Genomic DNA, 17,771 nt, shown 5'->3' on the forward strand with positions numbered 1-17,771 from the left:
AGGAGAGAATATCCAGAAGAAAGCTGATCCCGGTCCCATTTCCACTTCCGGCCACGTGAAACAGACACACCCACACATGCCTGGTGGCCTGCAGTTCCCTCTTTGCTGAAAGTCCCAGAAGCAGTTTTCCTTTCCTGAGCAGGGGATGTGGAATGAGCCGGTGGAGGGGAGACAGTGAGAGCAGGCTCGAGCTCCACCTGGAGGCCCGTACAATGATTTACACCAACTTGTCCTGGAATTTGGGGTTTGGCCAGAGTCTCAGGAAGGATGACTTCACTGTCCTTTAGTGTTACTTCCCTGGAAGTGATACTTCACTGTCCTGCAGTGTCCTGGAAGGAAACCTCTGTCGTTGGTCTGATCCGGGCTGCTGGGTTTGTGTCTGAAATGCAAGACTGGACGGAGGTCCATGTGGCTCTTATTGTCTGATTTTTGCTTCCAAACCACCCAAGGAGAAAACTTTTTAGTTACGCTTTTCTGTTTTGAAAACAGGCAGACACACAGAATGGTTGTATTATTCAGAACACTGTGGTTATAAGTAACAGGAGCCAACTCAAATTAGGTTAAGCAAAAAGGAAGAATTATAAGGGTATAGTGTTTCACAAAATCCCAGGGCAGGACTGTAGCCAGACCTCAGGAAAGAACCAGAAGGCTGTCAGGAGGCTCTCGTTTCAGCTCCTCTTTGTGCATATGTTGCTTTTTTTTTTTTTTTCCTGGCTGAAGGCTGGCTGTCTCAGCTCCTGTCACATGGTGTAAGGGACACGTCGTCAGCTCCTGAGTGTGATGTCTGAAGTCCAGCCATCCACAGAGACTTGCTTTGCAGACCCAATTCAAATTTTTTTTTTTAAGATTTTATTTATTTATTTGACACAGAGAGACACAGAGAGATAGGAAACACAAGCAGGGGGAGTGAGAGAGGGAGAAGCAGGCTTCCAGCTGAGCAGGGAGCCCGATATGGAGCTTGATCCCAGGACCCTGTGATCATGACCTGAGCCGAAGGCAGAGGCTTTAACCCACTGAGCCACCCAGGTGCCCCTAGAGAGGATATTTCGGACTACGATATCATCCCTCCCAAATAACCCTCAAAAACCCCATAGCCATTCCTAAGGAATGACTAAGGGAGCCAACCCATACTCTACTCTTTTGCAGGAGATCCAATAGGGGATGTGCAGGTGTTCCATAAACAGTACTGCATCATACAAATAACGATGGGCTTCTGTTGCCTTTCTCAGGGACTGGTCCATTTCTAATGAGCCTCTGATGGGTATTTGTAGTAACTGAGCCCCACCCCCCTGCCCCACCCACTGGCTTGTCCTCAACAGCCTTGTCTCATCAGGTGTCCCACCCCCAGTTCCACTGTCTTAGGTACCCAACCCCAGTAAGCCTAGAGCTTTTCCGATGCCCAGGAGCCTTCATGAAGAGCACTGGAGATGGTTCTTGAAGTAATGGAGTGCCAGCTTGAACTGGACCTGTTCCTTGGTGTTGGTCCGGAATGTGCTGTAGGTCTTCTCCAGTGCGGCCAGCTCCCGGTCGGTCACTGGAGACCTGGCCTGGTGACCTATGATCACTTCTGGACATGATCCCACGAGCAAGCTCCCGAGCCCGTCAATAAAGAACTCTGCCAAGAGAGGGAGAGCGTAAGCTTCAGCCAAAGACCCCGGGGCCATATTCCAGGTCTGGGGGGAGAGGCAGGTGGGGAAGGGTGTGGTGTGTACCCACAGGGAAGTTGAGCGTCAGGCAAAGCCCCCTGCCCAGGCTAATGAGTGGGAAGGAAATAAGTAACCACATTTCTCCGAGGTGCGGCCAGAGAGGCAGAGAGACCCAGAACAGCAAACTCCAGAACTGAGGGAATCAGAGGGGAGTGAGGGAGGGGACAGAGCTGCAGGGGAAGGGTGTCTCACATGGGAGCAGCAGACGGGAGATAAGAAATCACAGTGAGAGGAAGAAGGGAGGCAAGAGAGACCCTGAGCTCCCTCGTTGGGGGAAAGGGAGAAGAGCCCACTGTTGCCGGCAACGACCATGATCAGTGACTCGCGGCTCTTGGAAAGGACAAACGCCTGAGGTTAGTCCATGGGCGAGCACCTTCCCCACTCAGCTTGTCCCCACCTGAGTGAGCCACCCGCTGTAGGCGGGGGTCGAAGCCAACTCTCTGGAGCCGCTCCGTGTGGGCCAGGAAGAAGTTGACAACGCCACTGGTCACCACGCAGTGGGGGAAGCCATCCAGGGGTCCGAAAGAGCCTGGCCTCCGGTGAAGACAGTCCCCATTCTGACTCTTCTCCAGCAACAGCTTAAACTGGAACACATTTCCAAGTACACTGCCACCTACCTAACCGGTGGGCAGAGAAACGCATGTTAGAGAACATAGACTTGATATCCACGTTGCCTCTGCCAGGAAGCCTTCCTGGAATGAACCTGAGTTACAACAAGAATCACACCTGTTCTGTATCTACCCTCCATACTACTCCTTGGATACTCTCTTGTTGCTGTTGCGGCCACAGTCTTTCAAACACCACGGCTGGGTCCCTTGATCTTTTTATCCTGCTCACCGCAGAAAATCTCCTTGGTAAGAGCAGAAAGCGCCAAGTCCAAAGGGCACACGACTCTGCTCCACTCACCCGACAGCAAGTTCACTCTTTCCAGAAGGTAGGTCACTCCCTTTCACGAGGAGGAGCAGTGTTTGCGTGCCAACAAGCAGCAGCTTGCGTGCACACGGGTCCTTTTGTGGAGTCCCCACAGCCGGGCTTCTTGCAACAAGCCGTGTGCGTGTGTCTCAAGCTGCCTTCCTCCCACTCCTCTGCTCCTGGCTCTCCTCCCTGAGCTGTCTGTCCACACGCTCACGGAAGATCTGTGCATTTCTACGTGTGAGCCCCAGCACAACAGGATGAGTCCTGAACCCTCATATTCCTCTAGGGTGGCCCTTAGTCCCCCCGTCACTAGTTCCTTCCTTCTTTCTTTAGCAAAGAGACCCTCCGAGTTGTAAGTGGACTAAATGAAGAGAGCCAGCTACACCAGTAAAGACGGACTCTTCCCCACTTCCCTTGCGAGGTCTGACCATGTGTCTAAGTCCTGGCTGAAGGGATGTGAATTAGAAGGGATGTCTGCAACTTCTCACACATTCTGCAAAGGCAAATGCTTGTCCTTCATGTTTTCTCCCCCTTTCTTCCGGCCACACAGCCAAGGACTGTGAGGACAGCACAGCACCGAGGGAAGGAGGCTGGTCCAGGAGGACCCTGGAAGCAAAGTTAAGGGCCAGCTTGGATTTTCACACGACAAGAGTTCTGCTTTCTACTCCACTGATGTACTGTGATCGGCTCTCTGGAAGAGTAGCCAGGAGATACCCTGGTCTTTTCTTGTTGTTTGTTTTTTTTTAAGGTTTTATTTATTTGACAGAGACAGCGAGAAAGAGAACACAAGCAGGGGGAGTGGGAGAGGGAAAAGCAGGCTTCCCACTGAGCAGGGAGCCCAATGTGGGGTTCAATCCCAGGACCCTGGGATCACGACCTGAGCCAAAGGCGGACTTTTAACGACTGAGCTACCCAGGCACCCCTAGCCAGGAGACATCTTAGTCAATACAGATGTCTTGGGGACTGTCCTCCTGGAAGAGAGAACTGTGATCTCAATGCCACTGATTTTCTTATCTATTTCCTGTTTTTCTTTTTTTTTAGAAACAGCTTTTATTGAGCTCTCTTTGACACATTAAAATTGTACATATATTTTTAATCCTACATATTTAAGGTGTAGGGTTTGATGTTTTGATATGTGTAGACATTGCGAAACCACCGCAATCAAGCTAATTACCATATCCATCACCTGCATTGTAACCATTGTGCCCGCGGCCAGAAGACTGAAGATCTGTTCTCTTCACAGATTTCAAGAATACAATACACTATTATTAACTATAGCTGCCTTTTTCTTTTCTATGAAGCAAATGACTTTTGATGTTCTCATTCTTTTCTTTCTTCTTTTTTAAATGTCATGAGGGTGATGTGTGCTTTTTAGAACTTTGTACCATTTGCATTTTTTTTTTTTTACATCAACACACCATTTTAAAGACAGAACGAGGGTTAATGTGATGGGGGCGATGTAATTTGCCCAAAGAAAAGAAAATTTGGAGGCAGAAGCCGAAACCACACAGCTCCTGATTCCCACCGAGCTGTGCCGGCTTATTCCTCTCCTGCCCCAGCCCCTCCCCCGACCCTCCCCCTCCTTCCCCTTCCCTCCCCTCTCCCCCTCCTCTTCCCCTTCCCTCTCCAGACCAGCTCTACAGGTTGCAACTGGGGTAAAACTGGCCACTCTCCCTTACCACGTCCAATTCTGTTTTCTCGAGGACATCCACCAGCACCTCAATCTTGGTGTCGTTGTTGAAGAGGAAATCGTCATCCACCCAGAGAACGTATTTGGTGGTGACCTGAGAGATGGCCAGGTTCCTACCAGCAAACCAACCCTGTGGGTGGAATGAGGTCAGATCAGCGGTTGCCATCCCTGGCCACATTTTAGAATCACCTGGGAGCTTTCCAGGGGGGACGCCTGGGTGGCTCAGTGGGTTAAGCCTCTGCCTTCGGCTCAGGTCATGATCTCAGGGTCATGGATCGAGCCCAGCATTGGGCTCTCTGCTCATCGGGGAGCCTGCTTCTCCCTCTCTTCTCTGCCTGCCTCTCTGCCTACTTGTGAGCTCTCTCTCTCTTCTGTCAAATAAATAAAATCTTTAAAGAAAAAAATAAAATAAAATAAATTCCCCACCGCCAGGCTGCACCCCAAACAGCAGTTGAAAACCACTGAGTTCAAGGGAGCTCGTGTCTCAGAGACATGGGAGGAAGGACAGTGACTCCCTGAATCAAAGGCTGAGGCGGGGAAAGACTAGGAAGTTCTCCCTTGCTCCTAGGACCAGTGTGGAAGGGTGGAAGTCCTTTTTCACCCAAGTCTCTGTGGCTCTCCTTCCATTTCCCCTGATGGTGCCTGGAAGGTGATGGAGGGTGGGGAGCTACAGTTTGTTTAATATCCATTTCCTTGTGTGTCCTGGAGGAAAGAGGGTGTGTGTGCGGGAGAGAGAGAGCGAGCCTCTAGCCTGGGAGGAATCCTAGGGATCACAAGTTTCTCTGCATGTCAGGAATCCCTAGAATGTCAGACACCTCAAGTCATGTAGAAGGACCTCAATGAATGTCCGTACCAAAGACAGATTAACCACTTCATTCATGCAGAAACATGAGGGTGGTCCGATTTCCCTGTGAACTTGGAGTCGGTGAAGGGACACAGAGGAAAGTCCCATCCCCTCTGCTCCGGCATCATGCCATCCTGGGAAAGCCACTCAAGCATCCCCATCTGGGGCAGAACCTGACTCCAGGGCCCTCTTTCCCGGGACCCAGACACCTCCCCATGTGGGCGGTATGTACCTTCCCGAAGGGCATGAGGTAATATTCCACATGGTTGTCATTAATCTTTAGGGGCTCCTTGCTGTCATCGGCCACGATCACTGTCAAGTCTGGGTAGTACTCACGAAGGCTCCGGAGCATGGTCATGAGCTTGTGGGGACGGAGGAAGGTTTTGGTGGCAACGGTCACCAGGTCTCTGAGCTTCCTCTCTGGATGAGAAAGGGTGAGGTGTCAGAGCTCTGCCTTTTGGGAAGCCTCACTGACTTGACTTGAGCTGTTCTGGTGATTTCTTTATGCCACGTCCTCGTGCCTCTCATATACAGCACTTGGTAAGAGTTTGTTAGTCGTAACAGAAAATAAATGTAGTTAAAACACAGCCAGCTTGTTGAAATTGCATGTTATCTTCTAGAATTTCTTTCCCTGGTTCTGTTGGCTTGACTATGCCATCTCCTCCCATCAGTGTGAATGCTCTGTCTTACCAAAACTATTTGGATCCTGCTGTGGTGTTAATACTAGGAATCGAGATGCACAGAGCTCTGCCCATCAGGGGGTTCAAGATCAGGGTCGGGGGAGGGGAGAAAAGATCTAAAGGACTTGAGACCTGCGCCCCGTCATCAGCTGCACTCCTAGAGAGAAGCACACTTGGTCTCCCTGCTCAGGAAGACATCCGTGGAAGAAGGTCTACTTGGAGAGTGGAAGGTCTGGACCAGATAGTCCAGCTCAAGGCATGTGATCAATATAAAAATTTGGAAAAGGAACAGCTTTTCTGCAGAAAAGGCTTCATATGAATCAGCTGGAGCTGTGGTGTGTTTTGGGGGTTTAGTCACCAAACGTGGAGGCACGCCTGCTGACCGAGGCTGTGGGATGTCTGGGTGGGGTGGGCTCTGTTGCAGTTAATGCCGGCTGAAAGCCACAACCCTACCAGTGGCTTGTGGGCGAGTGCTCCAGAACACCACCGCAGAGCTCCTTCTCAGAATGACAGAAATCAGAAGTCCTTCCAGAATCCTCTTTTTAATACCTGTTGTACCATTACAGCAGCTCCCCCGGGGGGCTGAGGGCATGAGGGAAAAATGACCGGCGGGAAGAGTCAAGTAAATTGTGTTCAAGGGCATGCCAAGTGAATTATGTCCTCCCTTTTCTTGGGCCACATGCCAAGTTGGGTTCTTTTGTTACAGTAAAGAGAGAACGAGGAGCGTGAATTACTAGAGGATGTAGTCAAGACTGGGGGGCTCCTGGCTAAGTTGGTGGTGTAGCTTTCTGTTTGAGAGTCCCTATTTTTTTCCAAATATACAGCAACGATAAAATTACAAAGATAGAACGATGCACGAAAATAACCATTACTTCCAAGGAATAAAAATAAAAATCAGTGAGCAGAGCTGGGACCTCCTGCATTCTGGGATCAGAAGTAACGGGGGGGGGCGCCTGGGTGGTTCAGTGGGTTAAAGCCTCTGCCTTTGGCTCAGCTCATGATCCCAGGGTCCTGGGATCGAGCCCCGCATCGGGCTCTCTGCTCAGCAGGGAGCCTGCTTTCTCCTCTCTCTCTCTGCCTGCCTCTCTGCCTACTTGTGATCTCTGTCAAATAAATAAATAAAATATTAAAAAAAAAAAAAAGAAGTAACAGAGGAGGCTGATTCTGAAGGGTAATGGAATTAAGATATCTCACGTAATGTGTGGGTCCAGAACCAGGCTTTTTGCTAGAAGTCATGGACTAGAGCTAGGTGGCACACCCTCCATCCCTCACCACTACCTGCCAGGCAAGGAACCCCAGAACAGCCATCACCCCTGCACGCACCTCCAGGTGCAAACAGAAATGACATCACTTCACAGCCACGACCTATGCCAAGCCATCCTCAGGCCCAGCAACGGGCTCTTTCATAACTCCGATATCACCATGAGAAGGAATCCCGAGCCTCCAGTATCAGAAGGTAGACCAGAAGGCTGAGGAGACAGGGATCAGATCCAAGGCTAAAGCTGTGAGATGGGAAGGAGCCAGGAGAGAGAAGGGGGAGAGAAAACAAACAAGCACAACCTCCTACTCATGATGAGCTCACCCACAAAAATTACAGAGCACTTAAAGGAAATTAGCATGAACGACAGCCAATGAATCTCCTGTATACAGATGTACCCACTCCGGACAGACAGAAAATAACAGAGAACTCCAAAAATGATTTAAAATAAGAATGTTCAGGGGCGCCTGGGTGGCTCAGTGGGTTAAGCCGCTGCCTTCGGCTCAGGTCATGATCTCAGGGTCCTGGGATCGAGTCCCGCATCGGGCTATCTGCTCGGCAGGGAGCCTGCTTCCCTCTCTCTCTCTCTCTCTCTCTCTCTCTGCCTGCCTCTCTGTCTACTTGTGATCTCTCTCTGTCAAATAAATAAATAAAATCTTAAAAAAAAATAAAATAAGAATGTTCAAGCAATGGCAAATATATATTCTTCCTCCTCTTTCTTTTTACGGAAACAATAGCTTCCTCTTCCCTCTCTCATTTTGTGTCAGTATTAAAAAAAAGCCTTCCCCTGTGTTTTCTCCTCCCTCCTTCTGAATGCCTCTGCACAGAATTTCATTATACGGATGGACCACAGTTGATCTGATCGGTGCACTTCTAAGGTTTTTGTGCTTGCAAACAATGCTGCAGTAAAGAACCTCGAACAGACATCATTTCACACAGATATAAATATCTGTATGATAATTTGTAGAAGTACAATTGCTGGGCCAAAGGGAATGCACATTCCAAATGTTGATCGGTATTGCCAAATTACCTCCGGAAAGCCTGTGCCCATTTCCATTTCCCAGCAGGAGTTTGTAAGAATGCCTGCCCCTCCCCACTCCTTGTCCAGTACTTTCTGATAATGAATGTATTTTTCATTTGCACTTTTTTTAGTATGAGACTGAGCATATATACTAACAGCGAAAAGTACTGTTGAATTTCATCTGTTGCCAACTGTGCATTTTTCCATTGGCTTACTAGGTGTTTGGCTTTTTGTTTTGTGTTGTTTAGGTGGTTTAAACAAAAACAAACACATTGACTTATTTGGGATGCCTGGGTGGCTCAGTCAGTTAAGCCATCTGTCTTTGGCTCAGGTCATGATCCCTGGGATCTAGTCCCCCATCGGGCTCCTTGCTAGGTGGGGAGCCTGCTTCTCCCTCTACCTGCTGCTCCCTCTGCTTGTGCTCTCTCTCCCTGATAAATAAATAAATAAATAAAATCTTTAAAAACATTTACTTATTTAAGTACTCTCTACACCCAAGGTGGGGCTTGAACTCCCAATCCCCAGATCACGAGGTGCAAGCGCTACTGACCGAGCCAGCCAGGCACAAAAGCCTATTAACTGTCTTATGGATTCACAGGTGATTTCAAGTAAAAGTACACCTTTGGGGGCACCTGGGTGGCTCAGTGGGTTAAAGCCTCTGCCTTTGGCTCAGGTCATGATCTCAGGGTCCTGGGATCCAGCCCCACATCAGGCTCTCTGCTCTGCGGGGAGCCTGCTTCCTCCTCTCTCTCAGCCTGCCTCTCTGCCTGCTTGTGATCTCTGTCAAATAAATAAATAAAATCTTAAAAAAAAAAAAAAAGTACACCTTTGACTTTAACGTGTGTTGAAGATATTTTTTTCCCCAATTTGTTGTCATTTGCCTTTGCTTTTGGTGGGTTTCTGCCCAAATAGCATTTAAAATTTTTATGTATTTTATGTGTGTAGTCTTCTCTTTCTGGTCTTTGTGTTTTTGGTTTGTTTTATTTTTTAAGATTTTATTTATTTATTTGACAGAGAGAGACATCGAGAGAGGGAAGACCAGCAGGGGGGTGGGAAAGAAAGAAGTAGGCTTCCAGCTAAGCAGGGAGCCTGATGTGGGGCTCAATCCCAGGACCCTGCCCAGGACCCTGGGATCATGACCTGAGCCGAAGGCAGACACTTAACGACTAAGCCAACCAGGGGCCCCCTGGTCTTTGTGCTTTATGTCATATTTAGAAAGGTCTTATACTCTGAGGTTTTTTTGTTTTTTGTTTTTTGTTTTTTTTAAACTGCACATGTTTGGGACGCGTGGGTGGCTCAGTCGGTTAAGCTGTTGCCTTTGGCTCAGGTCATGATCCCAGGGTCCTGGGATGAAGTCCTGCATCAGGCTCTTTGCTCGGCAGGGAGCCTGCTTCTCTGCCTTTGCCTGCCACTCTGCCTGCTTGTGCGCTGTCTCTCATGCTCACAAATAAATAAATAAATAAAATCTTTTTAAAAAATTAAAAAAATAAACTGCATGGGTTTTGTTTTTTTTCTAGCACTTAAAAATATGAGATAGTTGGGGCACCTGGGTGGCTCAGTGGGTTAAAGCTTCTGCCTTCGGCTCAGGCCATGATCCCAGGGTCCTGGGATCGAGCCCCACATCAGGCTCTCTGCTCAGGGGGGAGCCTGCTTCCCCCTCTCTCTCTGCCTGCCTCTCTGCCAAATAAATAAATAAAATCTTAAAAAATATATATATGAGATAGTTGATCAGTTTGGAATTTGTCTTGGTGTGAGCTATAAGATAGATTGATCTTTTTATCTTCCTTTATCAACGCAGTTGTCCCATGTGACTTCTTGGATCATCCATCTCTGCACCCTTTAATTTGGAAAGCTACCTTTCTCACAGGATACAACTCCAACGTATCATTCTCTGGGTTTCCGATTCGATTCCATCGATATTATCTAGCCATGGTCCAATACTGCTCTGTGTTTATTACTATTACTTATTAAGATGTTATAATTGTTGTTTTTTTTCCAGAATAAGCACAACCACATAATAAGTTAAATACAATTAAGCAATATGAGAATATTAGAATTTTTTTCTAATTTTTCTAATTTTTTAATTTTTTCTAATTTTCTAATTTTTTTCTAATTTTTCTAATTTTTGTCAGGAATCCTATCAGAGCGGTTATTTTCATCAACTCTCCTCCTTGGCCTCAAGAGCTGATCTCTTCTGAGTTTCACCAACTAGCTCGACAAGACCCCACCCTGCACCCCCCAGGAGCCAGGGCCTTACCTGGTCCGGGGTCGTATAACTTGGGGATGACAGGATAGCGGATGGTCACTGGAAACTTGACCACCGAGGACTCGGACTCCAGACTCACTGGAGGGAGAAATAAGGTCAAGGAGGGCAACACAGAGTCTAGGTCACTTTCCATACTGCCCCAAGGTAGACGATCTGCAGCAGGGAGTGAAGGCTCCGTAAAGAAATGTCCTGCCTGGAATGAGACCCCACTGAGTTTACAGCATTCTGGCCCCTGACTTGTTGTGTGTCCCTGGGGTAACTGACTAAGTGCTTTTTTTTTTTTGTAATTAAATAATCTCCATGCCCAACATGGGATTTGAACTCATAACCCTGAGAACAACAGTCGACTGCTGACTCTTGACTGAGGCAGCCAGGTGCCTCCTGCTGAATGCTCCTTAACTCGAATTTCTTCCACTGTGAGAGTCTGGTGGGGTAGAGTAGGCTTCGAATCAGAGGGCCTGGAATAAGTTTGACTTTGCCATTTATTATCTGAACTACTTGGGTAAATCAGTGCTTGCTTCGGCAGCACAAATACTCAAATTGGAAAGATACAGAGATCACCATGGCCCCTGAGCAGGGATTCCACACAAATTCGAAATGCCTTGGGTAAATCACTTACTCTCCTTCTCCAGCTACAAAACCAGGATACCACCACCCGCCCTGTTTTATCTCACAGGGTCATTTGGTGAAGGGAGATGTTTGGGAATCTATAAGTAGAAAGGGTGCTCTCTTTAGTTCATGGTCATGCATAATCTATCCTGTGTTTCATTTTTCTGCTGGTGTCTTGGGAATGCATCCTGGGTAGCTAGTGAAAAGAGAAAAGAATGACTTTAATTCCCCCACATCCCTCTTTTTTTGTTAATGTCCAGGACGAGATATTGATGCACAGACTGGGTCCATCCTCTCTCACAGCTGAAGTCTTCAGCTCTGAGAGCTACGGATAATGGGGAATGGAGCCGGCTGGTTTCCAGGTGCAGAGCACAAAGGATCTGCCCTCAGAGGGAAATGCATTTTCTTCAAGTCACGCAATAGGGTCAGTGGCAGCATGGAGTAATGTTGGAGACAGTAATTGAGAAGCTGGACATCTACGGTTGGAAACAAGAGTAAGTGAAGAATCCTAAATGCTGGCAGGCTTCCTGGAGGAGGAAGACTTTGAGAAGGCCCAGTGGTGTTTTCCCACTCCCTAAGCATTTTGCTTAGGACAGGCTCTCACCCACATCCACCCTGTGGTGCTGGTACACCGTGCTGGTGTAAGTCACGTGCTGGAGGATGAAATTCAAAAGCTTCCGGTCACTGGTCGAAATGGTCAGCCGCTTCTGGCCTCTGCCCTGCACCACACTGTCTGGGATGTCAGCGAGGGTGTTCAGTGTCCCCAGAGAAGCGGTCAGGGTGACCTAAGGCCGGTGAGGCAGAAAGACGCTAAATGCGAGGGAAGGCACATACCCAGGATGGCCAGCAGGGGGAAGAGAGGAGGCGCCCCCTAGCGTCCCTGGGAGCTGGGGTCTGGTGCCAAAGCCGTTTGCTGCTCTGTCCCCAGAGGACGACAACCAAGTCCTGGGGACTCGTGTGTTCAAAGGCCACTGGTCTCTTAGGTCTTGGATTACAGGATCCCATTCTTCTAGATTTCTCCTTACTCCTGCTGGCTGCTCCTTTTGATTTCCGACTTCCTCCTCCGCCTCTGTCTAACCTCCCAATGCAGTTTTTCCGGGTTTGGTTTTGTGCCCTTTTTCTCTTCCTATTCAACACCTTCTCACTAGAGGTGGCGGCTTGAAATACCATTCATATGCTAATGACTTAAATGTATGTCTCCAGCTCTCCTCTCAAGATCCAACTGCCTGGCCGATTGCTCCGCTAGGAGTGCCACAGGAACCTGAAGTCTTCACAACCGAACCACTGATTTTTCTCTATACACCTGTTTGTCACCCTCTTCCCGGTTCCCCCTGCCTTGTGAATGGTACCTTCATCCATTTAACTGTTGCGGTCCCTAATGGAGGTCATTCCCACTCTGCATGAGTCCGTCATGTCTACCTTCAACATGTAGCTAGAACTGGTCCCCTCTCTCCATCCCACTGCTACTCCCTAAAGCCCATCTCCTCTCCTGCCTTCTTGTCCTCTGGGCAGCCGGGTATTTTTATGAAAAGTACAGTGGGTTCCCCCACACCTTCTGAAAACACTTCGGTCAGCCAACAGGTGTTTTCTGAGATGCAAATTATAGGTCCTGGGAAAAGAGTAGTGAATAAAATTAACTCCCCACCTTCAAGAGGCTTATATTCTAGTTGGGGAGAACAGCGGTTAAGCATATCATGATGCATATAAAATAATTCAGGTACAGACTCATCACCCACTCCAACCTCTGGTGTGCAGAGTGGGAAAACTAAAACTACATCTCCCAGACTCCTTTTTATATTAGGGTTCTGGTTGCACTTTGCCTCCCCCCACCCCATCAGCTCTATGCACAAGGGCTGGATTCGGAGCTACATTAAGCAGGAACGAAAGGCAAGGGCACAGAGCCCCCGTGTTGCTGGCTGGTGCGAAACCCGATGGAGGCGACAGGCACCCGAGCCAGGGCTGTGGCGACAGCTTCTTCCTGCAGCAAAAGCAGCAGCCTCTGCACTGACCTGGGTTTCTGGAAGTCCTCCTTGGGGCTCTGGCCACTCACACAGCCGGAAAAATCATGCCTTCTGGAGGCATCCCTCCCCACTCTCCCCACCTTGGACTCATGGTAGATACTGAATCTGGATGAGCACTCTGTCAAAATCCGACACTGGCCACCACTGGGGACGGGGCGTGGGCAGTGATGCCAAGTGCAAAAGGGGGCTGGGAAGGGGACTTGCCTCATAGATGGGGGCCTCTGGTCCTTCAAACTGGAGACCTGGAGGACACAGGAGAAAAGGAAAAAAACACCATTGTAGAGAATGCCAAGGGCTCCCTGATGCTCGCTACTTTCCTACTCACTCCCTTACATCCTTACAGACTCCCTTCCAAGCTCATCATGCACAGTGTTTGCTGACCGCTCCCCGCTCCCTGGGGTCCTGCTGGGTGGTGTCCCATGGTCCTTCTCAAATTCCAGTGGATCTAAAGCCTCCGATGTCCATCCTTAGCCCTGGATGGGTACTGTGAATTAATCCTGCCCCTTCCAGATATCTCTGTTATGGAATGGAAGGCAGCAATGGGTAAGTAATGAAACATCTTTATATGAGGTTACTAGAATAGTCAAACTGGTAGAGACGAGACAAGACATTCTACAGAACGGTGGTTGCCACAGGCAGGAGGGGGGGGAAGGAAGGCAGAGCTAAATGGGTACAGAGTTTCAATTGGGAAAGATAAAAAATTTCTGGAGATGGATGATGGTCACAGTTGCAGGACACTGAGAAGATACTTAACGCCACAAAACTGTGTGCTTAAAAATGATTAATATAGTAAATTTTATGTTATGCATATTTTACAATAAAAAAAGGACTCATCCAAAATGGCGAATTACTTTTCAAATGACTATTCAATTCATTTAAATGACTAAAGCAATTCATCCAAATGTATGTACTTTAGAATCTATCTCTGTGCTCATAATATGACTTAATTCAAGTTCTACTTCAAATAGAGCCTCCCTATGGGGCCTTAGATAACTTACGTCATCTGTAAAATTGGCAAAATAACATTTACCTCCCAGGAATGTGGTGCTGAACTAGAGAAGTGTGTAGAAATCCCTTGTGGAGGGGAGTTTTAACCAACATTAAATATTCTTTTCAATATGCTCCCCCAGGAGATGGGCACATCTTTGCCTGATCTCATGATGCTGGAGGACACCAAAAAGCCAATCATGTGCTAAGATTCCTTGAGGCACACAGATTTCTGTACTCTTCTGTGTTATTCCGGATCCCCGGGGACGTCATAGCACCTAAGGGTGATCCCCAGTGGTGGAAACTTTGAAACTAACCACTAAGTGAAATCATGTCAAGCTTCCCGCATTGTGCGGAGTACACAGCAGGTACTCAATAAATGACTGTTCCCTTTCACTCCCCCATTTTGCTTAAGAAGAGTTAAGAAAGTCGTCTGGCTCCTCTCCACATGGAGAGCTACCTACCTGGGATGGGAACTGTATGCAGGGGCATCACCTCTACCCCATGGACCGGGTATCCAAAGGGGAGGTTGGGCTGAGCCAGCAGCGGTGGTGGATGGGGCAACCCTTCTCTGCAGGAAACAGAACCAGAACTGTCAGCAGCTGCTCTCACGCGCCTCCCTGGTTAGTTCTGAAAGTGGTACCTGTACCCGGAGCTCTGTGCTGTCAATGGGGAGAAATTGAAAGTAGACTGCCCCATTCACCCCTCCATTCCTTCCCTCCTTTATGCACCCTTGAATTCCCTCCAGCCTTGAATTCCACAAGAGTCCAGGCCCTTTACAACAAAGCACACACAAAATTAAAAACACAACCAGCAGGGGAAGAAGAAACAAAGTAAAAGACCATCTGGGCGAACCCAGTTGCAGCAGACGAATGCCAGGGTCACAGGTGAACTTCCTGGTAGTCAGGGTGTAAAGCCATGGGCGGTCAATATTCCGGTCTTATCAACAGTACAAAGCAAACAACTCCAGAGGCAAATAAACCTTTTCCTGGCGCTGAACTCAAAAAGAAAATACATCACAAGAAATGTGATTTGTTGCCTCAGTATTTTCAGAGCAAACACAGTGATGATTTTCATATGGTTTTGTGGTTATAACAACCTCAGTCAAGGACAAGCACATCACGAGCCAGCGAGATTGATTCTTTGGTGGACTAAGGTAATATGGTTGAAATGCAGCCCTTGGGGATCCAGTGTAGCCAAAGGTATCATTTAGATCCCCTGGAAGAATGATTAGACTACTGTAGTGAGTATTTATGGGAATACAAAAGAGATGAAATTTTAAAATGGGAAATGATGTAAATAGGCAATTAACAGAAGGAGTGCAAATGGCTAATGCATAAATGAAACAAGCTCAGCTTCACAATTAACCTGGGAAATGCAACTTTAAAGAATTGGGGACAGCTGGGTGGCTCAGTCGGTTAAGCGTCTGCCTTTGGCTCAGGTCACGATCCCAGAGTCCTGGGATCGAGTTCTGCCTCAGGCTCCTGGCTCAGTGGGGAGCCTGCTTCTCCCACTGCCTGCCACTCCTCCTGCTTGTATGCTCTCTCTCTCTTGCTCTTTGACAATAAATAAATAAATAAAATTTTAAAATAATAAGAAAAATACAAATACAAATAAATTACAAAATAAAAACAATGAACTGGAGGTGCCTGGCTGGCGACTCCTGATTGTAGGTTCAAGCCCTACGATGGGTGTAGAGATTGCTTAAAATAAAATAAAATCTTAAAAAAAAAAAACAAGGAAATACTTTTTTGATTAATGTTTCAAAATGTAATGATAAGGAGTATTGGTTAGGTAGTGGGTATCTAAGATACCTACTCGTCACGAGAATGTGAATTAATGTAGACACTCTTGAATGCTATCTGCCTGTATTTATTAAAAGTAGAAATAAACGCCTCTCATGAATGAGGGATTCAGATCCTAGTTAAGGGGGAAAACACCTGCCTGTGTAAGCAACAACATGCACAAGGAGGTTCATTTCAGTTCATTTTAAATGAACACCTTTATACACATCTGAAGGAAATAAGGAAAGAATGTAAATATAACATAAGATGATTATAAATTATGTAAATGTAATAATGAAAATTTCCCCCAAATTTGAATATCATTCAATAGGAGAATGGCTTAATAAAATTCATTGTATTCATATTCACAGCTGTATAACAATTAAAAGGAAAGAACTAGGGCGCCTGGGTGGCTCAGTGAGTTAAAGCCTCTGCTTTTGGCTCAGGTCATGATCTCAGGGTCCCGGGATTGAGCCCCACATCGGGCTCTCTGCTTGGTGGGGAGTCTGCTTCCCCCCCACCCCCCCATCCCGGCCTGCCTCTCTGCCTACTTGTGATCTCTCTCTATATATCAAATTAATAAATAAAATCTTTTTTAAAAAATTTATTTATTCGACAGAAACCACAAGCAGGCAGAGAGGCAGGCCGGGGGTGGGGGGAGCAGGCCCCCCGCTGAGCAGAGAGCCCATCTCCATCCCAGGACCCTGAGATCATGACCCGAGTCAAAGGCAGAGGCCCAGCACACTGAGCCACCCAGGTGCCCCTAAATAAATAAAATCTTTAAAAAAAATAAATAAAAGGAAAGAACTAGACATATGAACAGCTCTTAAAAATGTACTTAACCAGGGACTCCTGGGTGGCTCAGTCGGTAAAGCATTCAACTCCTGGTATTGTCTCAGGTAATGATCTCAGCGTCATCAGTTTGAGCCCCGTGTCCGGCTCCAAGCTCTTAGTGGAGCCTGCTTAAGACTCTCTCTCTCCCTCCCCTTCTGCCCCTTCTCTTTCTGCCTCCTTCCCTTGCTCAAGCACTCTCTAAAACAAACCAAAAAAAAACTTAAAAAAAAAAAACCAAATTGAATGAAAAAAGCAAATTCTAGAGTGATTTGTTCTTACGGTGTCAATTACATTAAAACCATACACACAGATGGGTGAAACAGGAGAAGGGGATGAAGCAGGGAGCTGTGTATAGAGTTGCTGAATCACTGTATTGTACGCCTGAAACTAAAAGAACACTGTGTGTCAACTGCACTGGAATTAACATGAAATTTAACAATACACACAAAACCCCAAGAGTATATGTTTATGTGGCTATAGCTACACTCACATATGTATGTGATTATGTGTGTTTGTCCCTGTGTGTAGCTGTATAAAACAGTGTGGGGTAATCTATACCAAACTCCCAAGGGCAGATTGGGTTGGCAAGGGAGCCTATCATATAAGGTAGGGGAGCAAGGAGAGTTGAGGGGGTCGGTTCAAGTGGACTTTTTTTAAAGGAGCATTATCTGGGGTGCCTGGGTGGCTCAGTAGGTTAAGTGTCTGCCTTTGGCTTGGGTCATGGTCTCAGGGTCCTGGTATCGAGCCCCGCATCAGGCTCCCTGCTCAGCGGGGAGCCTGCTTCTCCCTCCCCCTTTGCCTCACCCCTGACCTGTGTATGCTAGCTTGCTCTCTTTCTCCCAAATATATAAATAAAAGAGCATTATCCGTGCACTACTCTTTTTTTAAAAAAAATATTTTATTAATTTATTTGAGAGAGTGAGCAAGAGAGGGGGGACGATCAGAGGGAGAAGCAGGCTCCCTGCTCAGCGGGGAGCCTGCTTCTCCCTCCCCCTTTGCCTCACCCCTGACCTGTGTATGCTAGCTTGCTCTCTTTCTCCCAAATATATAAATAAAAGAGCATTATCCGTGCACTACTCTTTTTTTAAAAAAAATATTTTATTAATTTATTTGAGAGAGTGAGCAAGAGAGGGGGGACGATCAGAGGGAGAAGCAG

General features: G+C 47.4%; 1 protein-coding gene across 1 annotated transcript in view; it reads right to left on the minus strand.

Annotated features, from left to right (window-relative positions):
* Positions 1 to 1,409: 1,409 nt before the first annotated feature.
* LOC111151756 (beta-1,4-N-acetyl-galactosaminyltransferase 2) overlaps positions 1,410 to 17,771 on the minus strand; it is a 41,068-nt gene continuing 24,706 nt past the window's right edge. Inside the window, exons 4-11 of the mRNA XM_022509930.1 lie at positions 14,462 to 14,568; positions 13,215 to 13,252; positions 11,594 to 11,774; positions 10,372 to 10,458; positions 5,388 to 5,575; positions 4,301 to 4,441; positions 2,104 to 2,323; positions 1,410 to 1,615 (exon numbers count right to left, since the gene is read on the minus strand). Of these exons, the coding sequence (XP_022365638.1) occupies positions 1,410 to 1,615; positions 2,104 to 2,323; positions 4,301 to 4,441; positions 5,388 to 5,575; positions 10,372 to 10,458; positions 11,594 to 11,774; positions 13,215 to 13,252; positions 14,462 to 14,568 (1,168 nt within the window). The remainder of the gene's footprint in view (positions 1,616 to 2,103; positions 2,324 to 4,300; positions 4,442 to 5,387; positions 5,576 to 10,371; positions 10,459 to 11,593; positions 11,775 to 13,214; positions 13,253 to 14,461; positions 14,569 to 17,771) is intronic.

Source organism: Enhydra lutris, unplaced genomic scaffold (genome assembly GCF_002288905.1).
Source record: "Enhydra lutris kenyoni isolate GAN:26980312 unplaced genomic scaffold, ASM228890v2 scaffoldscaffold26, whole genome shotgun sequence".
In the NCBI taxonomy this organism is placed as follows: Eukaryota; Metazoa; Chordata; class Mammalia; order Carnivora; family Mustelidae; genus Enhydra; species Enhydra lutris.